Genomic DNA, 27,519 nt, shown 5'->3' on the forward strand with positions numbered 1-27,519 from the left:
TTAATTATAAAGAACCCCGCTGCTGTAAATTTACCACAAGCAACTTTCAAAGCAGGAAGACACAAACCTACACAACTTTAAGCTGTCTTGCAGACTTTAAAAAAAACCCCCTTATTTCTTACTTTTTTCTTGTTTTGTCAAGTGGTGACAGAATATTTTATTATTTTGTCTATGGTTTTCCTTGCTTTGAAGTGTATCAAAATGCCCCTTTCTAAAATTAGAATTCTGTTTAGAAATGCATTAAGTTGTATTAAAGCAAGCCAATTCAATTAGCTTTATCTGTTAAAATAAGATAATAAATATTATGTATCAAGCAAAGCATATATGTAAATTTGAGTAAACAGAAGAAATAGTATCTGCAGAGAAGGGCATTAGTGCTATCTTTCTAGAAATTGTATCCTTCAAGAAGGAAGGATTAGGAAACCTCCATTCTCCTTACCACCATTTCAATTCAAAGACTGCAAGAGTCCTAGTTTGGTCCTGTTTCTTCCATCTCAGTTGGTCAACTGAAGTACTACATATTAAAACAAGTTAATTTAATACAAGCAAATGAAAAAAGTATTCCCTCCTAAAAGGAAGTTACTATTTTTACAAGCTTTTTGTGCACTTAACTAATGTTGGCTTTTAGTATTTAGCAGGTGTTGGTGTTCAGAAACAGTGCATCTTCAGTGGTCTCTCTCTTGGAAAGCTAAGCACCAAATGTGAATATTTAAACATCCAGAAAAATTTTAAATTGGATAGGACTTCCCCATAAATGGAAAAAAATCAAGTCTCTGTCACGGTATCTCAGATTCCTTAGAAGTAGATAAAATTTGAAAATAAAACCCAATATCCACACAATCTCATCATCACAGAGACTATAACAGAGGTTACACAGCAGATCAGAGCTCAGAGGAGGCAACGCATCAGTAATTTATTTAAACTGATATTTACTTCACTGGCATTTTGGAGTAGAACCGTGTTTGCACCGGGATGTGACCTGTTGCTTTTAAGTACTGGATTGCACAATTTTTACATCTTAGGAAGTTAAATGATAACATATTTCCCATTTGCTTTCCTGCTTCCCCTGAGGAGGTGTTCTTCCTCAACCCTCTAATACCCAGATCAGCAGCATGCACAGAACTGGCAAAACTGAGTGAGCAGAAACTTGCACCAGAGAGTATCAGAGCAATGCCAAGTGATATACTCACCACTACGTAACTGGTAAAAAGCTCTAGCTTCTCCTTTTACATATCACTACTTTATAAATAGGGAACTTAAAGCAAATCTCTCTGCACATACTAGAATGAATAATTACACTTTACTGATTAGTTTTGATCCTAATATTAAAAGCAGGACTTACGATTCGGAGTTGATTTAATACTTAATGAAAGCATTTCATCCTGGCAAACAGAAGCATTAGCTGTATTGGGGGCTTTGTTGGTAGTGATTACTGAATTTTGTTTTATATACTGTTGTCAGCGTAACATTAGCTGAGAGTAATTGCAAGAGTTTGTTTATTCATGACTGTGAGACCGTACCCAGATTTTGGGATAGGCATTCTACATGCAATATATTTGTATGCATCACTGCCTTTTCTCTCAAGCTGATTTTGCATTGTTGTACTTACACTTGTTTGGAAGAAGGGTGTTCTCCATAAGGCCACAAAAGAAAAAACCCAACTAATTTTAAGGAGCCAAGAAATGTATGTTCTCAAGAATATAATATAAAACAGTAACAGTTGATGTTTTGATCAATGTTCATAATGGGAAGTGAAATGCCAGCATTCATTCCTTCACTGAAAACCGGGATATGTATGAAAGACATAATTCTCCACCCATAAACAAATTTTATTCCTACCATATTCTCCTATTCCCCTGAGAGATGGGACTAGGATATTTTGTTTGCATGAGAAGAAAACGTCATCCTGAATAATGTGAAAACATTAATTTGAAGCGCAGTCAAAGGTAAATAGGTTTGTGAGCTGGTGCACCTACACTGCAGTCAATTTGTATTATGCCACCTGATAAAAGATATTTGAAGATTGTTTCAGAATGGCTAAAAGCTGCAGGAAATGCCAGCAGAGACTATTTGACGTGGCAGATTGGGCACTCAGCACTGCTACCCCAGGAATGGATGCATGCCAGCCTCTGTCAAGGTCAGAAGCATACGTCAAATTTCCTCTCTTTTCTGAAAGCAGGTCAGGGAAGGATGGTAGTATTGTCAATGTCACCCTCAGAAAATAATAGGACAACTTTTCCCAAGCTAGAATGTGGTTAAAAATGAGAAGTGTTGAGGTATGTTTTGGATTTTAATTTCTGGTCAGATTCTGGACCATTCGCTTTATGTCAATAATTTACTATCTGGAATCACAAAAGCTAGCATCTTTATATTACAGTGGACAAAAGACTACCTGCTGGGTTTATGATAACTACTGCTTCAGTGGTAGAGTTACCCAACAGCTCTAATTTGAGGACTCCTGTGTATTTTGTTAGGCAGTGCAAGTTACCAGAAATTCAGAATCACAAAAATCACTGAGTCAAAGCTGCCAAATGTTCAAGAACATCTGATGTTTTGTGTCACTGGCAGCTTCAAGTTTTAAATAAATGTGGCAACTGCAAGAAAATAATACACAGCCTTACAGGTCTCTTTCAACAATTCAGGTTGAAAGGGACCTCAGGAGTCTCCAGTCCAACCTCTTGCTCAAATCACAGTCAATACTGATTTCAGACCAGGTTACTCAGGGTTTTGCCTGGTCAGGTCTCAGAAACTTCCGAGGATGGAGACTCCATGGCCAATCTGGACAACCTGTTCGTATACTGGCCTGCACCAGACAGTTTCACAGTTCAGAACTGATCTTGTGATTTGGGGTTTAAGTCATTATATGACATGATGATAAGATTCAGGTAGATATACCCAGAAGGTATGTTTGAACTGTCTGGTCATACAGAAATTCATCTGCTACCGTGCTCCCTTTATCTACTCATCCCCTTTACAACACATTGTGGTAGGAAACTATGTGAACTGCAAAATATTAATGTCAGGGAAACAACAAAATGATGCAGATGATTATCTGTGGAGCCACACTCCTACCAGGCAGATCCAATATTTTATTTAAGATCTTTTATCTGGGGGAAGAACATGAAAGAACAGCAATTTTTACCATTTCCCTCACCATCCCTCTTAACTTACATTCTAGAAATCAAGTAACTTGTTTGCCCTTTGTGCACCCTTTTCAAAGAAACAGCATTCCTGTGATATTGTTACTAAAACAGCAGGCTGACAGGTTTAACAAGTTAGTGCTTGTATACATGTCTTGGGAGATACCCACACCCAGGTAGCCCCAGCCTGCTTACTAGGGTGATAAATACCTGTTACAACCCACACTTGCTTTTTAAAGAAGTACAATCCTCTTGCTACCTCATTGTGAAATTTTCCCTGTATTTCAGAAATGTAAGTTTTTGTTAATTCTTCCATCCTTTGTTGACTCCAGTCTTCATTTTTCCAATTATAGATCCTTCCCTCCTTTGTCCACTGCTGTCCTGTTTCCTCTTACTGTCCATGCCTGTGAATGCTTTTTTTCAGTCTGGTTTCCTAAGGAAGTAAGGTATGTGTGATCACACTGCTTGGCAATCTGAGTCCATTCCTCCAACCTGGTACCTTCTGATCTCAGTGAAGACCCTTAATATTCCCTTTATGGAATTTCACTGAAGTTGTCCAAAGATACCAAGTTGCTACAAGTTTTATTAAAAAAAAAACACCACACACCTGGCAGTGAATATAGGAAAGACACCCACAATGTCTTCTCCACTAAGGGAAAGGCTGCAGTAGAAATCACTGAGCAATCACCTACTTAGCTGGGCAACCAGCATGTACTAAGGTGCAAAGCAGACATACCTTGCTGTCCCTAGTCATGGAGAGACAGTAGAGTGACACTGACACAGAAGAGGGAAGAAGGAAGTGTACAGGAGAAAGGGAAGGTAGTACAGTGGGAAGGACAGAGGGTTATTCCACTGAGCCTAGTAAAGGAGGTGGATCCCAATTCTACAGGAAGCCAAACTTCAAAGTTCTACTGTTCACAAGCAAAGGGTGACACGCCTGTGTTCTCTGACACATTTTCTGCTGTGCCTTGACTTCTGCTGTGCCCTCCCTCCTGTTTTTATAACATACACACATACACTTCACTTACTCTGTCTGCCTCTTGCTCAATGATCTGATTCTTCATCATTCATCAACATCCATTAGACAAATAAATTCAGTGGTGCAAGACTTGTTATTACAATGACACAAGCTCCACTGGGTTAAAACCTGAGAAGCACAACCTGGTTACCTCTTGCAAAGCGCTTACAGCCCTTGCAGAACAGCCTCTTGCTAGACACTGCTTCACATGCTGTCAGAGTCCCCTTTATCCCCTGAACAAGGCCATCCAGTTTTGTAGTGCCTGGCTAGTCAGTACTTCCTAATTTTAAGATGTTCTGTTCTAACAGTATTTATCTGAACTGAAACATCAGCAGAAACAGACCTATACACTAATACAACACCAAGCCTGAATCTTCTTGAAGCTGATTGCCAGCATTTTTCAAGAAAGTAAGTGGTAACTTTATTATTAAATTAAATATTGTATTGTGATGTTTAATCTGGTATACAAATGGTTTTTAAAAAACTCAAACTTTTCTGAAGAAGTAGCACAGAAAGATATCCATTTGCAGCCATGATTATGGATTTTGCTTCATTTTATGAAAGTCTTCTGACATATGTAAAATAGAGTGTCTGACCACTTTCAATCAGATACCCCACTGGCACTTAACAGAACTATGAGTTTGGACAAGATTTAGGTTAGATAATTACATGCAAAATCCTCAAAGGTTTAAGAGGATAAAACCATCATTACTTTAGGCATAAAACAAGACTGAGTGCTCATAGCTTCTGCATTTTGCACCACAAGTGGCTTTATCAGTTACAGAAGAACTGATCCTGGCATTTAGAATTTGTACACTGGTTTGCGATAACGGCATGAAAAATTTATCACCATGCTAAAGGGTAATGGCATCGGGAAATGTTTTGAAGAAAAATATTGAATAGTACGTCCGGTGCTGATCCTATTAGTGTCGCTAAACTTGTCAGCAGAAGAGCAAGGCATTTACCTTGAAACATCATCTGTGTTAACCGTTATTCTTTTTGTGTGGCAAGCCCCAAAAGCAAGTACCACATAGAGGGACTCAGCCTGCAGCAATATGCTACCATTTACCAGCTTGTTGATGAATGTTACCACAAACACTTAACAGCTGGCTATCTGCCTGACTTGCCCCATTCACTGCTTTTCATGCTTACAATGAAAGGACACCAAAGATAATACTGAAGATTTGTAGAGACAAGTACTGAGGAACATGCAGATGGTTCTGAGTAGTCCAACAAAACGCATTGCCAACTTAATTCCTGTCAAAGCCACCGTGCTTCTCTGAGAACTAGAGAGCAACAGAGTTCTAGCAGGCGAAAGGAAGCAAGTGTTGGCTTACATATCCAAGAACAAACACTAAATTACTATTTGCTCTACTCATATAAGAGAGTAGCTTACCTACAGAAAAATAACAGTCAGGTAAAATAAAAACCATGCGCCACTCACACCTAAAGGTAACGGCATATGCTAACGCTACGATGGATGCAAGCACAAGGTAAAGGAAGCTTGTATCTGAGATCTAACAGAGGAGGAATCTCACTGCCCAATCTTTCATCTTCATGTTGTGTTACTGTCACGGAAGGAGCCATAATTTAGGAAAGTACATCTTGTTCTCCGGAACCAGTTCAGGCAGGGGTTGGGGTTTTGTGGTTTTTTTTTTAATACTGAAGTTCACATTGGAAGATGGAACTGTTAGTACTAAGACTGAAGAAAAACATGACTGTGAATAGCATTTAGTTTGGGAAACCCAGAAGTGACTTATCATCCACAAGCTTGGTGCAGCTTCACAATATGTAAAATTTTAGCATACAGCTATCAGGACACAGAAGATGTTTTTAAGCAGGATGACACACTCTGAACAAGAAAACCTGCATCTTTACGAGTACTAACCAGGGCATTTCAAAAAAACACTCAGCAGCTTGAGATTAAGTTCTAGACCAACTTCCATGGAAGAATTAAGAAAGCTCCTACAGAAACTGCATTCCTGGCTGCAGTTTGCAGTCCAGTTTTTCACACTTCTTTCCAACTTGTCACATTTGTCTGGGAGAGGGAAAGCTGCCGTGCCTCTCTCACCTTTCCCTAAGGTTCCCAGCTGTTTCAGTACATCACACACCAACCATGGATTCCCTAGTGGTCTTTCAGCCTTAGAGACTTCACTGACTAATCTATTGTGCAGAAGCCAAATAACATCTGCGAGTTGTCACTTTCTGAAGAGACTGAAATACTAGCTCTTGCTTCTACTTGAAATTCATAAGGTTTTCAAAGGTGGTACTTGCCTTCCTCTTAAGTCTTGCTACAAAAAAAAAGCAAATAAAAGATTACTATTCCACAGTAAAGAATCTTTTCTGCTCTTGAATAACTGTTGATATCCAACACCTTCTTAATCTTAATCTTCAGCCCTTTTATTCTTTTTTATTTCTTCAAGATGATCATACCCAGCCCAGAAGACACATGCACACTAAGTCAGATATAGGCTCTCTGAATTACAGATTATCCTTGAGACCATCTAACAACCCACACATTTGAGACAACTGAACAGGGAGCTACACGACCACTTTAACCCACAAAATCCAGTCTGCTGCCAGAAGAGTTCCTCCTTATTCCTTCCCACCACATTCCACTCTATTTTTCTGGATCATCATTAGCATTTGCATAGTATGTCAAACCAGGAAGCATTTCCAGGTGAAAGCTAACTTGTCTATCCCATCCCTTCCCACCAAACCATTCACCCAGTGTCACTCACAAACAGCTGTGACACTGGAGCCCCAGCCCGAAGCAGGCAGTGGGATGAGGCTGGAAAAGGGCAAAATGGCCTTTTTTGGAATTGATGTGGATCTGCCTCAGACTGCAGCAAGCACAGAAGTGCAAGGCAAGAGTCTGTTTCTAGCCAACCTACAGCACGTTAGGACAGGATCTTCCAAGATACATGTCAAAACATTCTAAGAAATGGATGGCAAGAAACACCACAGAATACAATCCCTGTTTAACATTGCTTTACTTGTACCTGAATTTTTCTGTACTCCTAGTCCAGGGCCAGATTTTGCAGGTGCTGGAGAGGCCATTTAAGCCACAGCAAATGGCGATCACATATTGAAGCACACCAGTAATGGAAAAATTGTTTCAGGCTTCTACATGAATCACCAGTTCCAAACAGTAAAATTTCAATGATTCAACTTCTTTCATTCCATAACAAAGTTGTAAAAATTGCTAAAATCCACTTATTTTACTGTATGATTAATAATCCAAAAAGGAGAGTTAATTTTTTGTAGAATAGTTTGATAATCATGACTTCTCAGGAAAACCCTTTGATAGTCACTTATTTTTCAGATAGTTTCAAACTAGAGATTAAGAAAATCTCAAATTTAAACTCACCCAAATTTCAATAACAACGTATAATTGAGTCTACATTTCATCAGACCCAGGACCTCTTGCACACCCTGCTAAGAAATAGAACAATTCCAATCCGATGACCACACTGTGCTGATGTAAGCTTACATACACTTATATTAATTAAGAAGCCACCATTTACATCATCAAGGTACGAGCAAAGTTCTGGTTTTCGGACTGCATGCTTTATTTCATCTTAAAAGTAAAACTTAGCAAGACAAGCAGATAACTTTTATCAATTATTTAGAGTAAATGCACATCTTTTGTTTTCTCCAGATATATGCAAGGTGTTCTCTCAAGTTACTGAAAAACTTAATACATGCATTATGTAACAGAACAATTAATACTTTACATTGGTGCTATATTTACCGCATGCCACCTCCCTAATTTTAAAGGTTAGAGGTTTCTATTAATAAGCTCTTCTTGACAAAGCACCCTACACAAATGCACTTAGAGTGACAGGAGAGAAATCCACCTTATGAGATAACCCTTTTCTCTGCTTATGAATTTAGAGTGAAGTAAAGATGTTGTTCAATGACACGACTGAATTGGATCACTGTGACCAGAGGAACAGTTTCGCAGATCTACCCTCTTCCTTGTGTCAGCTGTAACAAATTCAGCTGGTCTCACCTCACTGACCTGATTCTGCTCACTAAACCAGCAGAAAACCAACCCACCAAAACACATAATGCTACTGTCATCCTGTAGTTTAACAAACTGAATCATCACCACTGAAGGGTCAGGAGAGGCTGCTACACTAGAGTATGCAAGAAGGGTAAAGGAACACAGCTATTTTTCACAGGCCATCATCTTAAGTAGCACACACCAAGGTGAGATGAACAGCCCATGCAACGGCCTTCACAGCGGTCTAGTTGCTGCAGAGGTGGCCCTCCTTGGGCCAACACCCAGGCAGCTGCACGGAAAGCTGGGTAAGGGAGCAGAGTCAGATGGCAATTACCTTTTTCCTGACACTTCAGTTCTCAGCCAGATCAACACCATAATCTAGGAAATATAAGACTAATTAGACTAATATAAGACATTAGCCTAGCTTACAGTGCTACAGAACTGCACCTGATTTTTTTTTTTTTTTGATGGCTCAAGGCTGCAACACTATGCATACAAATACCCTGAGCTGTTTTCCAATTTCAAAAGTTCAGATAGCAGCAGCTACTTTAAGCACAGGTGTGGCACATCTCTCTCTTCACTCTACACTTCCTTTTAAATGGCAGCAGGCAGGAGGACATTTTCTCAGACATTACTCACCCTGTTTCAGAACTTCCCTGGAGCTCCAGATCTAATTAAAAGGTCAATGAAAGTCAGATTTTTGCCGTAGGAAAAGGCCACAAAGACATGCGACAAGCAATTACTGTAACCAGGCACTAGAATATTTGGAATAGCTCAAGTTACTCAGAAACAGAGAAGAGGGGAATTGTCTTTATATCTGTAGAGAATACTAACCAGTCCCGTGCTAAGTTTTGCTACATGTTATAGTGGAAGGCTCAGGCTGGCTTATTTTATTATTATAAATACTTTCACTTCTTCAGCTCCCTTTCCAGACCAGGAACTCTGGAGCCAAGGCCATTCTGCCTTACTCTGCTCCTTCCAATGCCCCTGGCTGGGAGTGATGAAGAGGAAGACCATTTACAGCAGCACCATTTTCACTGACTCGAAGTGCTAAAAGTCACCACTGACAGGGCAAGCAGGGCATTAGGAGCATGGTCACCCATCTGTAACAGAAAAATGCCTGAGGTTTGGGGCATTCAGAAGGCCATCACATCTCCAGAGGGCAGGATGCTTCCTGACACTTGCTCGGAAAGGACGTAAAGAGAGTAGAAAGGGGAGACAAATACATCCCTCAGCCTTTCAAAGTGTGATAAAAATTTTATCCAGATAAAGCAACGTGCTTCTAATTTCACTATGCAACTTTTCCTTAATGTCTGACGCTGACTCAGCACATTTCAAAATTTGTCTATATCTATCCCCAGGCTTTCCATATACTACAGTTAAAATTCAAATTGAGAAAGGGAAGTCTAGATTTTAGGGGGTGGGGGAGGAGGGGGAGTCTACCAGGAGATCCTAAACTTGGCCTTAGAAGTAGATATCTAGAAATGGAGTCAAACGGTGTTTTAAAGTGCTCATGGCTCAAAAAAAAAAAAAAGCCAAAAATTGTCATTATTAGGAAATAAACTGAGAAGCCTGCAGAATTCTGTTTTAGAATATTGCCCATTTAAGTTATCAGTTTGCTAAAGAGCAACTAAATATTCTGAAGTTTCAAATGACCAAGTTCATAACACCTGCTATTAGATAAGAATAAAAATCCATCTAAAACTTGCTTGGAAGCAGAGTGGTTTTCTTTTAAATACACATTGAATAGCCCTGAAAGAAAATATTTTTTATAAATGATAATTTGGAATATTAGACACATGACAGTTTATACATGCTCAACTTTTTAACTTGTCCTTTAAATGAAATCGTCGCCTGTAGGGAAGTCAAATCCTGGAACAGTTAAGGTGAATTTTCAAAATCCAACTGATTTAAGAGCATGACTAAAGAGCTTTAACACTGCACGTATATGCAAAGCACACAGAACAAGAATCTAAAAACAGAACACCATGCCTTCTCCTAGAGACATTTCCAAGTCTCCAAGCATTATAAATTCAGCTTTTCCTAATACAGTCAGGATGGAGTTCTTCCTCCTTCTCTTCCCCTCATTCTGCTTTTTTGTCAGCCTTTCTTATGCAACTTTTTGCTTATTTATGTACGTTACACTAAGTTCTTTCTCCTTATCTCAATATTTTGTGTATCAAAACCCACACTTGCTTTTTGTTTTGTTTAGTACTTTAAGTTCATCTTTTGCTAACATCTTTGCTGTGATATCTTTCAGAAATTATTATACTCAGTTTCTGGATCATGATTTTAGACAACAAGCTCTCAACAGACTGCCAGCCCACATGACACACTGTTTAATGGACATGCTTCTACGGCATTCCCAAACATCTTATAGGCTCCTGGAAGTTTATATCCTCCATGCTACTATTCCTAACCAGAACATGCCTCCCGTTACTGCATGTCCCAGCGTGATCAGCTGCAGCCCAAGCTCCCTGGCTTCTAGCTTCTCCCTCTTTCTTGCGTATGTCTAACGCCAGTAGGAAACAAATCTCTTCATTGTCCTTAGCTGATACCAAAATTACTGCCATTAAAATATAAAAATTATACCGATCGTTACACTCACAGTTGTAAATACCACGTCACAGCTTTACGTCTCACTCCTCAGCTTTAAGGTAGGCGTATCATCCCAAAAAGTTTTTATATCAGATGCAGTATCTGACAGAACATTCTTCTTTCAAGCTTACCATTTTAAACACAAATTTTCAGTTTTGCACACTCGTCTTTACTTGAATTTAGGAGTAAGATTATCCACATGCCATATTTGGTTAATAAGTACTACATACATAATCCTTTTGCCCTAAGATTTATCTTCAAGCATTTAAGTAGAGAATTCCTTTTCCTTCCTCATTTACAGCCTCCCTAGACAGGTGTGTTGGTTTGAAAACAGAAAATCAAGTACCAGAACATTCAGAACAAGCTTATAGTAGGCTGGCGATCTCAAATCTTCAGCTATACCTCAGGCTCCATTCTGTTGGCTTCCAACCTTTTCCTTTACTCATACTTGAAAATAACAACCAAACATTTGGATGCGCCGATGCAACACCAGGGTAGGCACCTGCGTGCCAGTAGGGATGCAGCTGGAACACCTTGCCAGTGTAGGTGTGTTGTTACAACTTTCCATTTGCAGAGTAGGAACCAGTGAAGATGCGTTAACTTCCTTCCAGAAATCTTCTGACATAGTACATGGCCTCTGAGGAGGCCACAGACAGAACATGAGACCACAAGCAGAAGAACAAGAAGTTTATGACAATCTTCAAAATACTTTAAGCTGTTGCAACATAACTGCAAACTAGTAGAGACATTGAGTCAACTATTTACACAGAGAAAAGCCAAATGGTTGCCCTTCTACTTCCCTACACATCATTTTAGCTATACCCCATTCCCTTCTCCTTTTCAACATAGAATATAATATTTTCCTTTACTAATTTATCTCCAGTGTCATCTAAGTAAACCGTGGCTCCTTTGCCCATTCAGTGATTGTTTTAGCTCTTAAGTAATATTTTCCACTTGCATTGACTCACTTTAAAATACCATTCAGACCCAAACCACAATCTTTTAAAGACTGTCAAACTTTTCATCCTTGATACTGTAGTTCAGACACACTAGTTCCATTTTTTATGCTAGTATTGTGAAGCTGAGGCTATGTACTCCTTTTGTTCCATAAACCTTTTTGGAATTTTCTAACAGACAATTCTAGAAAAGATGTAATCTTAAATTTTTTTCCTTTACCTTTTAACCTCTTAAGATTCTCAATATTTATGCCACTTACGTCATCTTTTTTTTAACCTACATGAAAAAGATGCTCAGGACTGCTTGTCTAGTAACCCATCGTCCCATCTTTGGGTTGCCACTGTGAATTCAGCAATGACATGAATATTACCAATAATGTTTTTAATCTTTTGGTAGTTTCATGGTCTTTAAAGTAACATGCAAGCTTCAATCTGGTTCTTATGGGCAGGTACAAACACAAAACAAGCCTGTGACAACGGTCTCCAAGACAGAGGTACCATGCAGCATTGAGGGCAAGGAATGTTGTGCTTATAAAGCTTACATTTTTGTTGTTCAAACCTTCTGTAAAGGAGTTCAAGTCTTCAAGGCTATTCTTCTGGCAACCATCCTAATTTTTATACCCTAACAGCAACACAATTTCACTGTTATCGTAATTTCTTGAAGCTTAACTCATTTCCTATAGAGTTTGAATTTTAAAACCGAGTTCATAGAGGCATCATTTAAAAAAAATCTAGGTCCACAAAATATTTAAAAAGAAATATCAGGAACAGCTGTGTGTTGAACTATCCCACTGTATTATTTGCATGAGCAGCAAGTGTCACCTCATCACAATTTCTATTATGGTGTTCAGACTGTGCCAGTAGTTACTCTTACACAGGAACAAAAATGTACCTAGTTATTTTCAGAAATTTTACAATAGCTGAGTAGTTTGTGCAGTTGCTGGCACCCCTGACTGACTGTTCATCTGTATTGTAAAGGAAGGAAAGAATCCAGAAGTGTTTACGACTGTATTACATGAAATCAAAATTTAAGAAGTTGTCCTTTTCTAAAGAACCACTCTAAGAAATGCACTTTCAAAGAACTAAGAAGTCAATTTGGAGTCTCATCTCTCTTACATGAACATATTTTAACACCCCCAAACGTCTACTAAGAATCTCTCAGTTATCACATATGAAATTTTTTTCAAGTATCATTAGCTCATATCTCTCTCTCTCAAAATCTTATATAACACATTAAGTACACAAGCTTAACTTAAAGCTTACCTTAAAGTACAGGCTATCACTTCTGGAAGTACCAGGTAAAGACATCTCACCTGACTACTGTTTGTAGTATATTGATCAATATTTAGGAGTTTAGGTGATGCTTTTCCCAGTCCTTTCCAAATCGTGTACCTGATTATTTTTATTCCAATACTGCAAATTTTAATTCAAATATTACGACTCCTCAACAATCTATTTCTGGACAAGTGTTAAAAGATTACAAGTAGACAGTGTTGATTTCCTCTTCCACGAATTGTTATGCACAGCTAAATTTATTTCCTTGCCAATTAATTTTTTTTTTAAACACAGAAGTGACAACTTAGTCTCCACCTAAGTCCCTCAGAAAATGGAGAGGACAGGTTCTTAAGTGTTATATGGGACATGAGGGGGGAGAGAGAGATGAGGGCAAGGAGATTGAAGTAAGAAGTAGGTCTTGCCCATGCTTCTCTCTTGTGGAAAGATAATCCATTATCTTTCACCAGCTGTCACCCATTTCGGAGCTCCCCACAGAGCTCCAAGGGTAAATTACTGGAGCACATTTTCCACTAAAACCTCTATTATTTATTCTGTAGCTATCAAGCATATACTTGAAGAGCTATCATTACCAATGTGCACAATGACACATTACAGCCACTGATGCAAAAGATCATTGCAGCAATGTGTGCACAAGTGTGCACTACTGTTTTAAAGACATCACTCCAAACTGCCTTCTCTAAATACAAATAGGAAAGAAGTAGTAAAAAAAGTGAAAAGTGAAACAAAAGAAGAAATTAAGGACATAAGAGGAGGGGGATTATATTTCTCAGTAGCTTTAGGCAGCAAGACTCAGTCCAAAAGAGAAGTTATTGCCAGTACTTCACTATCTGCTTTTTCCTCCAAGGTATCTGCAGAGTGTGCAGGTACCTCCCAAGAGGGAAGCAATACACTGCAACTAGAACACAATGTGAACAACTTCCATACATCGGACAAACACAGCTGAGGGCTCACAACCACAGCATCTGAAACAACTATGCAACACTTTGTTCAAAGTTTCTTCTGAAAAATTAACACACTATAAATCGCTCACATACACCGTCCTTGCCTCAGAAGGGTAACGGACCATTACATTATACAGTACTGTCAATGAATGCCTTCATGACATAGCTGACAGTATATGTTCTCTGGCAAGGATGTCTACCAGACTTCCAGGCATGTAGGAACCATGAAAATCTTATTATTTTCCCAGGAGTTTTTCTGCAAAAACACAGATACAGATTCATTGCACGAGAAGTCAAGTGTCACTTAGGATACCCTATTAATAATTACAACACACCACTAAAAGGATTCAGTTATTGGGTTTTGTCCCATTTGTACCTTGTTATCCTCATCATTCATAGCACTTCCCATGCTATTTTCCATGTATCAATATGATTTTGGAACACTGAATTTGTTGTGTGTTTTGGTTTGCTAAGTGTACTGTCATCAAGGAAGAATATCAGCATTGAAACCATGTTGCAAGTCCAACTTCACGTAAGTCTTACAAGCTCTTATTTTATAGAGGAAAAAAAAAACCAGCCAATATGTCCCATTAGATCTTTACAACTATGAGGGAGCTTTGTTTCACCCTGTTGTTAGCAACTGCTTACTCAAGCTCCTTATAATGTCAGATATAAGAATATTAGGAATCCTACTAGATAGAGATTCCTTTGTGATATAAGCACGTATCTAGCAGAATAGCTAAACCTGTATTTTTCATAAGGGATGATTCAGTCTCGCAGTCATGCAGGGATTGCAGGCTTTTCTGACAGCTCCACGAAACAAAGCTTTAAAATATTTCAACTGCTATCAAGGCTAACAACTAGACATAAGGAAACCACACTCAGGAAAAAGCACTAGACATAAAACATAGGTTCAAAGTTCTTGAAACCTGTCCTGGCAATTCTCTTCCAGGAACAAGGAAACTGGTGCTTTTATTAAATACATGGCAGAACATCATGAACAAAATTTAGTTTCCCATCATCTACAAACCTAAAATTTAGTTAAAAGCTTGTCAATACTTACATTCAGACTACGTGATAAAATGCCAACCAATCAGGGTAAACACCTAAGATTACCAAAAAATGAATAGTAAGTTTACACAAGTTGTGTCAACTACTTTACCTACAACAGCAAGATGATTCTATTTCACACATTTCATTCTGAGAACTAGGAAGAACGACTGTTTTCTAATAAAGCAGCCATGATGTTAAATGAAGTTGCTAACACAGGGAAAAAAAAATATGATACTGAACCACAGAATAATTTTATGTTGAAGGGACCTCTGAAGATCAGAGTCCAACTTCTTACTCAAAGCTGAGGTAACATTAAAGTTCAATCAGGTCGCTCAAGGCCTTGTCCAGCTGAAGTTTATCTCCCAGGACAGAGAGACTGCCACCTCTCTGGGTGCCTCTTCCAGTGCCTGACCACCCTCAGAAGGAATAGTATTTTTCCCCCTTACACATAGTCAGAATCCTCCTTGCCATAGCCTGTGTCCATTGCCTCTCCTCTTGGTGGTGCGCCTGAGAAGAGTGCCTCTGTGCTCCCCCTAGCCACAGATCTGGCAGCTGAGGATCATGATCAGACCCCCCTTCTCCAGGCTCAAACTCAGGCACCTCAGCCTTTTCTTGCACATGACGTGCTTCAGGCCTCCAACCACATCGGTTCTCTGCTGGACTCACTTCAGTTTCCCAGTGTTTTTTCTGTTCTGGGAAGCCTGGAGCTGGACACGGTACGCCAGAAATGGCCTCACAAGTGCTGTGAAGAACAGAATAACCGCTTCCCTCAACCTGCTGGCTACACTCTTGCCAATGCAGTCCAGTACACAGGCATCCTCCATTTCTACAGTGCTGCACTACTGACTTTTTCAACTCACTGTTTACCAGGATCCCCAAATCTTTTTCTGGAAGGCTGCTTTCTAGTTGGTCATTCCCCAACTTTTACAGCTCCACAGTGCACGACCTTGCACTCATCATGCTGAACTTTACATTCCTTCACACTGTAAAACCTCACAATGTTGGTATGCAAAAGGTAAAGTATAGAACATAGTCTCTGCTATCCCTGCCCTCAGAAAGTGCCTGAAACATTAAACAAAACCTTTGTGATGTGTAATACTACCCACAAGAACGGGAAGTTGATGACTACCTGTAGTTCTGATTCTGTCAAAATCAACCAGGGCACTTTGTTCCTTGTTTGAGCCACTCAAACACATGCACACATTTAACATTGAGGATAAGTACTGCAAAGCCCTTTCCTAAGAGAGGTAAAAGCTTCTCTATCACTGAAATTTTAAAAATTGAAAGTCCCTCCTTTCTCTCCTTCTCAAAGTGTCAGTTCTTTTGTCTTTACAATTCACTTCAGACACAGTCAACCTCAGGATGCACAAGGACTGATTATTTCTAGCCATGGATGTAGACCTGCCTGGGTCAAGCCTCACCAGTACAACCCTATTGGTACAGTACTACACCCAATCCAGTAAATCCAGCTGGCCTGTAATAACACACACAGAAAGACAACCACAGTTCAGTTGCCTTAATAACCAGTAAATATATCTAAGGGAAAGATAAAGACGGTCTGTGGACGTGATACAGCCTCCAGTTAGGTATGCCCACTGTATGTTGTCCTGTATCATGTTATCTGGAGTACCAGGCTAGGAGAACCATAGTTTAAAAACAGCTGTTTGATATTGTCATTATTTCCAACTTAAATATTAACTGTCCAGGAAAGCAAAGGCTGAACTTACTGGTAATGGAAATGGTCAGTTACGTTACAGAGTAAGTTAACACAGTCAAACTTAATTCCTCCATGCAGTGATACCATGCCACATGACTATGGCATTTTGCTACGACTAGTTAAAGATGGTCTGGAAGGAAACTGCTTCTTCCCTGTGACACAACAGGTTAACTCACCTGCAACTTCTCAGAAAGTCTGCTCTAAAAGATGAAGTGTTGTGAGTTTAGGAAAAATACCGTATTACCCATAAAAGTCACAAGATTAAATACCACAGACTCCAGGCTTCACTCTCCATTTACAACCCAACATCTAACAGTTACTAGCTACCAGTTACACCATCAGGACCTTTAGATCACTTTTAGCCATTTGTACACATAAAAATTTTCTTCTCACAGCCTCCTGTAATACATCACAGAGGGTGAGGTTCTGAATCACAAAAATGTAGTTTCCTTTGTTTAGGTTAGTAACTTGAGAGGGTTGTAGGGCAACAAAGCCACCCTAAAAGGAACCACTGATAGCGAATGTGCAGTGAGATCCCCTCCTTGCCTTAAAGAACATAAAAACTAAAAACCACACGTGGATATATATTACATTCCCACTTCACTCAGATGCCATGCAAATGACCACAGACAAGGTAATGGAAACCAAATCCTTAATTTAAAATTTGCAATACAAACTTCTTACTCAAGTACACCTAGCCATAGAAAAAATACATTTGCTACTCTTCTTCAGATCCACAGTCCAAGAATAGTCAAAAGCCTGCAGAACAAAGCCTGCACAGCATGCACACTAGGGGTGCACCTCTCAGCACTAACAAGAGGAGACCATTGCCACATAGCCATCGTACACAGAAAAGGGGGGTGGAGGGAACAACAACACATAACAACCTAACTAATCCTATCAGAAAAAGAGCTAAATTTAAGGACTAAAGATGCATCTTAAAAAGCAAACCTTTGGGAACATATTTAAAAATAACAACAGGATCTTCATGTCTAGAGTAATTCTCCTGCTGTTTCTACTCTGCCTTAATTACGGTAAAATAAAAGACAGGAAGAACACTCCAGCTTTCAGTATTGATAATCCAAATCACACAGGCAACAATAAAGCTGGCAGCACACAGAAAAGCTCCGTGAAGATGCCAACTTTTGAGGCAAGATGTAGAAAATGAAGATCACAAAATTCATGCTGTAACAACAGCATACATCCAAAGGCATGCAAGGCAATGGAGACAACCCCCATCCACCCCCAAGGTACACATGGATCTCTGGAAGAGGGGGAGAACCAGAGACAGAGGAATTCCTCAAGAGTGGGAAAAAGGTTTCAGATGCCCCAGAAATATTACCATGCAATTACTAGAAACCTTATCCTTCCCAGATGAGGACAGAGGTTTCCCCCGATCCCACATCCCACTCAGCACAACTCAAAAGAATTCAAGTTTTTAATGCGTTCAATTAAAAAGATTGGTTCTTTCCTGGGAGAGGGTATTTATTGTGTTTACACCAATTTAGGGTGTGATCTATTTTTATATACCTATCGAGAATTTCTAGTGACCCAAAGCTTTTCCTTAAGTCTCGTCTATCGAGGGAAGGCATCCAGTTTAGTTCTTAGGCTAAGGGTCCATTACTAGCAGGGAAATCATAATATACTAAAAACCCCCAAACTTCTATAGTGGTTGCTATATTTTGGGTAAAGTTACACCATCTATAAAAAGAGTGAATCCACATCCCACAAACTACACAGTCCCAAATATAAGTACAATATTGCCAGAATAGCTTCAACACTCTTAAGACTGACCTCCACGTATCTACTTAAATGAGTTTAAAACTGGTTTCATCTTACTTATTACTTCATCTTTTACTCATTTTTTTAATGAAAAATAGAACGACATAACCCAGGTTTAAGCTGAATTAGAATTCCAGACAGAATTCTGTATAGACTTTTCTAAAATCCTGAACGCACACATCTCACTAAACTGGTGTAAACACATTTCAAGTTGGACTTACCAATGCAATTACCCATGTTTATTTTAATGTTTGAGAACAATTTTAAATGGTAAAAAGAATTTGGGATATATCTGGAATTGATGCTGCTTCTGATCTTTTTTCTTCTTGGCCTTTTTGGGAAAGCCAGTTGTACATATTCAGCCCTCAATGGCACTGCACTTAAGCAAATTAAGAACTATACCTCAGCCTTCATTAATGCACACCTGGTTAATAAACTACACACATTTTCAATGATTCAATACTTGGTGACAACACCCCCACCATTTTCCAAAGCTTGGACTCCTTTATAGAGGGCTCAGGTTGGGCATCCAGCAGTAGTAGCCACATTTGAAGCTTTAGGCCATGGTTAACTAATAACAGGTTTCAGTGTTAAGACCCTGATGACATGAATGACAGAAATTAAGATCTCAGGCACTTCAGGATGCCTAAGGCCTCAGCTGGCAATGATGGCTGCACACACTTAATCTGAATGCACTCTAAGTATATCTACAGCCATGATTACTGAGGTCTATGCAAAATCAGGGCTTAAGAAAACAGTGTGAAGCTTCCTGTTGAAGAAAGCTACATTCATTGTAGTGAACAAAGATCTTCATAAATGAAAGCTTGCATTCTGACAATCTGCACACGCTGATGAGAAAAATAGAGTGGAATATTTTAGTATTAGAAGACAGCTAAAATGAACAGATCACATTGAACCACAGACCAAATGTACTTAGAAATTCTTAGACCCGGAAAAGCTTTTCAAAATTAAATTCCTTTTCTTAAAAAAAAAGGAAAAAAATACTGGAGCTTCAGTGGGATATATTAGTGTGCATGATACAAGCTCTTTGGTAACTACATCAAGAATATACTGGAATTCTCAAGTGTACCTTATGAAAGGCTCAAAAATGAACCTCAACCCTGTTTAAAGCATTATCAAATGCAGAAACACAGTTAAAAGCTTTAACAAGTCCCTTCTATTTTTCTAAATGGATTTGCTTGTGGTCCATCATCCTATTCATCTTTTGAGACATGGGTAATGAAAAAGATGAACCTATAAAGTTTCTCCTAATCCTAGACACTATATTCTGATAATGGCTCAGATAAATTTGCAATTGTTCAGGTAAGTGTTGTAATTCTTCCTTTTTGTAATATCCATCTAAAAACAGCTTTCATGAATTGCCTCAAATTACAAGCAAGGGATAAAATCTAACTTTCATAAATCTGAAGAATCTGTAGTAGTTTAACACTCCCAACTAATCTCAGCTACAGATCAACATTTCTAAATCCCAAAACATTAATAACCATAAAGTAAAAGCAACTTGCTAAAAAAAGCTAACGAAACAAGTGTCTTCAGTTCTGACTCACAGTTAAAATCACTTGTTTCTAGTAGGTGTAGAAGAAACTGACTCATTCCCACATATGAATTATTTGCAAAAAAAAAAAGGTTAGTTCAATTTCATTTGATAAAAAAGTTCATTGCACTGAGTCTGCCGACTAAACCAACATCCAAGCCACTTCTACTGATAATGTATAACTGTGCCAACCACCGAAGTTTTAAGGACGTGAATTAAGTTGGGTGGGTTTTTTTGCAAAATATTATATCCTAATATCACCTATGAAAAAGCAATATGAAAATAATTTAGATTTCTAACTGAAACAAGTCAGAAAAAGTGTTAGATTTGTGGATGCTTACGAAACCTTACTTCTGCATTCTATACCTTATCATATACTGTGAGTGAGAAACTGCTACCTACACACATTTTTGCTATATGAAGACAAATTTATCAGTTACTTATTTACCCCTTTCTGAGTTTTTGTATATAAAAAACCAAAATACAAAATATAGGTCACAGCCTTTAACATATCATGTAATTCCTCAAGCCCTCACTAATGACTTGCTATTTATTAGCAACTTTATCCGCAGGAGAAAAGCGATACCAACTTCCTTCTATGGGACAAAAGACAAGCTTCACCCAGGATGTCTCTCATTTTAACACCACTTGCAATGTATCTCTCATCCTCCAGACCACATTACTCTCCCACTGTCAAAACTGCAGCATTCAGTGCCAATGTTTCACAGCGTAAAGTTTCACAGAAAAAGTCATTAAAAGATATTGCCTCATTCTAAAAATAACAGGTTAAAACAGATGTACTGTAAAGGGCCCATCATAAATACAGCAGCAGGCTTTGAACCTCATGCTTTGAGATCACTAGCCCTGACTACAGTGCTATCAAAGCTAACATGGCAGTCTGGGCTACTTAAACAAGAATTAATCCTAACATATATTTTTCAAAAGAACAGAACCAGTTTACTCAAAGCAGAGTATGCAGAAAACTGGGATTTGGCAGCCATGCTCACACTATTCTGCCAGATGACCACCAAAGACTTAATCAGCAAAGGCAATCCAAGCTACAGCCCCCCGTCTCTGACCACAGAAAAGCCTTCAAGGAGCAGGCAAAGGGTGCCAGGTGCACCCACACTGCACTGTGCACAAAGAAACTGTGGCTGCCACCACCACCACCGGCCTTTCCAGAACCTCTGCAAGGCACCTGCAGCTTCACCCTGCCCCAGTGGGCCCTCATCCACTCCCTCCTGCTGCTAGCTCTACTATAAGGGATTGGAACAGGCTTTGGTGGGTAGAGGATGGAAGCAGAGGAACTTCAGCTAGAATCTGAAATTCAGTTTTCTTGTTCATCAGCTGTCTTCATTATCCAACCACGCTCACTTTGCACATGTGCCTAACAGGCTTGTCGCTCACTGCACAACTTTTGCCTGCAGAGAAGAACGTTATGCAAGCTAGCAGAGCCTGAGGTCCCTTCCTGGCTTTCTATGTGTACTTCTGCAAGCAGGGGAGGGGGGAGGAGTGCTAAAGGGAAAGGGAAAGAAGAGAGGAATTTAAGCCCTCAAGTCAAGAGATATGACATGTTATCAAGTGACAGTTTTTCCTGGTGTAACCCAAAAAGGCCAAAGGAAAGATCCTGACAAGCAACCCTCGAAGTCTGACAAATCTAAGGTCATCTCAAGAATACTTAAGGATAGTTTCTGCCTCCAACACCAGCAGCACACTTGGCCACACATCGTGCCCCCACCCTTACCTAGCACTTTTTCTAGTACATCAGTGCCTGTGGCAGTCAGAGGACTAGTTCTGCCCTGCAGCTAGTTTTGAAGATGCTCTAATGCAGGCTGGTAAGGCCTTTTCTCAGGTCCAAATCTACACTTGTGAATACAACATTTTTCAGGCTGAGGGAACAGGCTCTACACTCTTCTGACAGAAAGAGCACCCTGCAAGGTTCTCCCTTCCCGTATTAGACTTTTTTTTTTATTTGGCAGGTTAAGGTGCCTCTTTAGGCAGAACTGGAAGGAGGAGAAAGTAGGCCTGAGAGTAGACTTGCGAAGTTCCCAGAGCCCCCGCCAACAGCAAGATCCAAACTTGAAGCACCAGTCTTGACAGAAACCCAGAGTTGTGAATCACTGCACCACCAGCAGCACGACAGCAACCCTTTCTGGAGAACTTTCTGTGCATGATTTTTCCATCTGTGGTCCAGCCTTAAGTGTAACAGATATATACCCGAAAGTGGCATCTCGAGGCTAGGCTAGAGAGGTTTCTGTGACTGCTCTGCATGCACATTTTTCCCTCCTTTACCCCACACTGGGAATATATTGCTGTTACTACACCATCATCCACTGTCTATTATGTGACTGCCTTCAAGGCTTGGCAGCAGGTACCCAGCTAGCCTACTTCTGCTAATCATCTACAGTCTTTCTTTTCCCCACAACTTCAGCCCCCTTGAAGTAAGTTCCTCTCAGGAAAAATAAAAACAAACACCCAAACAAAAAAAACCACTACCACCATCCAAAAGCAGAAAACCAGTCTAGCTGGGTAGCAGACCTTTCACAAACTGAGAACAGAGAAGATAAGTCAGCATTCAAACAGATGGCTCTGAGCACACCAGAAGAAATAGTCCACAGAAGTATCCTGTGTACCTGCTTCAAGGGGAAAAAAAAAAAAACACTCAAAAACCACACAACCACATTTCAGATCAGTCTAAACTACTGTGACATCGGTTTTGAAGTGCTCTCAGAGAGGGCTAGCCAGTACATAGTCCAGGAGTGAGACACACTGAAAAAACTGCATGGGGACATGTGCCATCTTGCCCTCTGTAGCATGCCAGCAGTACAAAACAGGGTCAGAGGAAACAAAGGCTGGAGCAAGAGTGCCTATGTAGCACCAAGACCATTTCAAATACAAATAAGGCCCATTCCTGTTAGACTCTTCGCTGAACATGCTTGCCTACTGGCTGCAAACTGTGCCAAGTAGCTGTTCAAAAATGGAGCAGCCGGTTGTGCCAGTCCCTGCTGACTGCAAGTAAGGGGCAGTAAGTACCAGACACAGCCAACTAAGGTAACTCCTGAAAAACAAGGTGATGTCAGACAAGCACGAATGTGATGCCAGCCACCAAGGTGCCCTGTGAGCAGCCATCCCAGCACAGGATTGCAAAAGATTCATATCCCTCAGTATGACAGATCAAGGGGCTCCACAGGGAGGAACACACTGTACCTGAAAGCCAAAGGACAGGTGGTACAGACACCTGAGCTGCAACCATGCTGCTCCAGCACTCCTATACTCTCGTCGTCACGTGAAAAAAGGGACAGCATACATTTTTCTGTAGGAAGAGTCTCTTAGGAGGTCCCTCTGCAGTGCACAATACCACCCTACAGCACCCAAGCACCATGATGCGCACCATAATCCATCGGATAAATCCAAAGGCCACCTCTGTGCTTGCTGATAGCTTTCGGTAGTCTTCACTAGTGGCCTAGGTCAGCTTTACCAAGGGAAGTACATCCATAGACTTCCAGGGCCATGCAGACTGTTTTACAGGCTTTCTAGGATCCAGGACCGTCCAGTTCCAGCATCTCCTCAGATGCCAGCTAGGTTGCTCTCCTGACAAGCGGAAGGATGAGCAGAGATGGTCAAGCAGTTTGGCCTCAGGGACACAAGGGCTGTAGCAGCCCGGTTTCACTGATGACTTCCAGAGAGGAATAAGCAAGTATAACTAGAATAAACAGGACTCCTTACTGTTACAGTTCCTCACTATTTCTCATTCCAGGAGCAGCAGATGTAGCAACAGTTTAAAAGACACTGAGCACAGATTTGGGAAATTCTTTCTGAACATGTAGACATGGGTCTGCTATCTAACAGACTTGGAATCAATTCCCACTAAGAATACTGAGCATTATTTCAAGATTTATTATATAAACAATACAGTGATAAACAATTGGGAGAGATGTTATTCAACAGGAGTTATAAATAAAAATAACTAGAAAGGCTTTTGAATTCCTCACTTGCAGCTCAGCTAGATCTTCTCCAGATATCTGACATAAAGATACACACATTAGACTTTCAGTAGAGGGAAAAACATAGTCTGTTTGAAAGCTCCATTCACCATGGGAAAGCTACAATTGCCAAGGTTAAAATGGCAGATCCTTACAACATTTCTAAAGCGATGGAAGCCACAAGCTGCCTCAAGGCAAACGGCCACACCCTACGCTCTTCTATGGTTAGCGAATAGGAAGAAGATTTTGAAGAAATAAGCCTGTGGCAGGACTGCCAGGAAGCAGCGGCGGGATTTATAGGACAGGAACAATAAGATCCACCATTTGGGGCTCACCAGCCTCTGCCGGTGAGGTGCAAGTCTTCTACAGATGTTGAATAGGGAGAAGGTGGCATTAAGTCTCACCGGATAAACATGGGACTTAACTTTCCGGACTCCCCACTTCCCTTCTCCCACAATCACCAGCTCCAGAATACAAGCAGCACCACGCTGCTGTCACAGAGCAGGTATCTCCACATCCAGCATCTACACCACACAACTCAGCGTCTCCTCTGCACCCCACAGTCAGGAAAAAGCTCTGCCCCAACTACCACACCTGAACTCTTGGCAATTAAGAATGCAAGCAAGTCCATTTGCCACGCTGAATCATTTTAAGGGAATTTTACATGTGTGATACCTTACACCCAGTTTTACATTCAAAATAGTGAAGAAATGCTTGCTATCCAGCTCGGCTTAACTTAACCTTAATACCTATGGAACTTATTTCCATTGTCAGTGATAAGTCTCCATTTCGTCAAAAGGAAATTCCTTCTGTCTCCAGTTGATAAAGAAACACTGATCTTCAAAGTACATCCCAAATATTTAGCCACATTCTCATGCTTCTACAAACACATAACAGCGCACAAAACTTGTGCGCATCAATCCAGAATATCTTTTGACAGAGAATTGGGCTGTAATTCAGACTGCATCTCATGACATGAGGAAGATTAGCGTGTTTGGCATGATATTTTCCTTATTAGCTGGAGGCAGAAACACGTTCCTTGTCAGTGGAAACACACTGTGAGGGCATTAGGACACAGATAAAAGGTGTCTCCTTGTTGGCATTTATTTGTTTTTAACAGCTTGAAGGAAAGGGAGGAACACAGACTATCAACTGTAATTGGTTTTACGGGTATTCCTTGTTGATGGAACACAAATATACAGCAGTCCAGATTTAGGCCCATCCCCTTACCATCAAGAGCCTGGATTATAAACTTTTATCCCTACTCTGCAGCACCAGATGGTAGCTCACATACATTTCAATTATTTATTGAATAGGCACTTTGTTATACTAGGGTAATCCCACACTGCAGTAAGAACTGCACACTGTTTTTATTGCGAGCTATACTTTTCATCAAGTCAGTAACCTTTCCACATTCAGTGAACACAATAAATAGAATTAAAGTAAGAGATTTTATAAACAATTGGATAATCGGCCTCTCCATCACACAGAAAATGACAACGCAGGGATCAATCAGTAAGACACAACCACCAGCAGTGCTATAGAAAGAGTACATCATTCTTTGGCCTGCCCCAAATCCTCTCCTCAACTTCAGTGCTCCAAGTACCGTTGTAGTCCGATCTATCACATTTAACAGTTTGTAGGTGCTCCCTCCTACAAGCTATCAGCTTGAAAACAAGGGTATAAAACCAGATTGCACTTTGCCGAAGATGTACAAAGCTCCCACCACAAAACAAATAATCAATATTCCCCAGGCTGCAGCCTTTCAGGGCAGATGTGATAAAGCGGTTAATTATTCAGTTGGCAATCGCATTACTGACGTCAACAGAAGAGTCCAGGAAGTGAATCCTCTTAGTTTGTTAGCGTATGACAAAGAGTGGTGGTCCCCACAGAAATTAAGGAGAACCAGCTGTCCCTACTTGTAAGTGTTCTGGCCTGTAGTGCTAAAGACACACATTTGCATTTACTGAAGTAAATCGGTCCCTCCCTCTCCCTTAGGAAATCCTTGTGGTGTTTTTTTTTTTTTTTAAGAGGGCTCTTTAAAAGCCTAATTAACTGTACATGCATGGAACAGCTGATAAACGGGACAATATACTCGCGAGCAATGATCTCTCCTCCCTCCCGCTCCATGGAGAAGTTAAGTCACCTTCGTCATACATTATTATTCATAACTTACTCAGCTGAATAAACCAGTCAGCCACCATGGCCATTTTAACATAAATTCATTTAGGCATGCAGCAGTGAAGAATCTCTACTATCGACATACCTGTAGTCAACAGTCTTAACTAAACAACACTGGACACAAAACTTTTATCCTAAGCGTTATCACAAGCATCCACGTTTTCTTTTGTCAGCACGCTCTGGACTATTGGAGGTTTCTCATTATCAGGCCGCTTAACAGTAGGGAACCATTAAACAAAGCTGTTATAAAGGCTGCCTAGAATTGCTCTGTCCTTCGGGGGCATGCCCAAATTAAAAAGACTGCATGATGAACGGTAACTGCTGTTCCTTCGAGACACACGCACGCACGCCCTCTCCAACAGCCACAAACCTGGCACCAGAGCAGTATTTCAAAGCCTGAGCCTGCTGCTCTCCCCCTCCCCCAGGTAGGAACCCCTCCGAGGAGCCCTGGATTAGCCTGACATTTCGGGTTAAGCCCAGCAGGGTTTCAGGCCAAGGACACTTCGGTGCTGTTCCTGCTGCCGGCTGCTGCCAAGCGGTTCTCTGGGGACCGAGCGGAGCTGGGAAGGGACCCGCAGGGTCAAGGCCCGGCTGGCGGCGGGGGTGTTCCCCCGGGAGGCTCCGCATCCAGGGGCGGCGTCTCCCCACCCCACCCCACCCCGCCCGGCCGCAGCCGGGAGCGGCGGGGAGCGCACGCCCAGGGCCGAGCCGCCCCTCGCCCGGGGATGCCGCACAACCCCACTACCCGGGCCCCGTCCCGCCCTCGCCCTCCCACCCGCGCTCACCCCACTCGAGGAAGTCGGAGACGTATCGGTCGCGGCGGAGCGGCGAGTCGCGGCTGCACTCGGCGTAGACGCCCACCAGGAGGTCGAGCAGGGTCTCCACGCTCAGCACGCTGTCGTGCCGCTGCGGCCCCTCCAGCACCAGCTGCTCCAGCCGCTTCAGCCGCACCTTGGCCGACATGGTGCCGCGACGGCGGACGCCGCGCCGCGCAGCGCAGGGCCGGGCCGCTCGGGCGGCGGCGGAGCTCAAAGGCCCGGGACGCCGCGCTCAGCCGCCCCGCGCCGCCTCTCGCCCCTCACGGCCGCGCCGGGGCCGAGCGGCTCCTTCCACGGGCTCCGCCTCAGGCCCGGACGGTCCATGGGCCGGACCCAGCCGCCACCACCACCCCCCCGCTCCGCTCTGGCCTCTCCCCGGCAGCGGGGAAGGGCCGCTCCTGCTCCTCCTCCCCCGGCGAGCGCGGCCCGGCGCGTCCCACCGAGCGGCCCCGGCAGCCCCGGCCACGCCCAC

General features: G+C 41.3%; 1 protein-coding gene across 4 annotated transcripts in view; it reads right to left on the bottom strand.

Annotated features, from left to right (window-relative positions):
* The window catches only part of CDC42BPB (CDC42 binding protein kinase beta), a 95,936-nt gene extending 68,523 nt beyond the window's left edge, over window positions 1-27,413 (bottom strand). For all 4 annotated transcript variants that reach the window (XM_075103973.1, XM_075103972.1, XM_075103971.1 and 1 more), the window contains exon 1: window positions 27,015-27,413. In XM_075103973.1, coding sequence (XP_074960074.1) covers window positions 27,015-27,192 — 178 coding nt within the window. In that variant the 5' untranslated portion in view covers window positions 27,193-27,413. The remainder of the gene's footprint in view (window positions 1-27,014) is intronic.
* Between the last annotated feature and the right edge of the window lie 106 nt (window positions 27,414-27,519).

The sequence above is a fragment of the Phalacrocorax aristotelis genome, chromosome 9, assembly GCF_949628215.1.
Source record: "Phalacrocorax aristotelis chromosome 9, bGulAri2.1, whole genome shotgun sequence".
Lineage (NCBI taxonomy): Eukaryota > Metazoa > Chordata > Aves > Suliformes > Phalacrocoracidae > Phalacrocorax > Phalacrocorax aristotelis.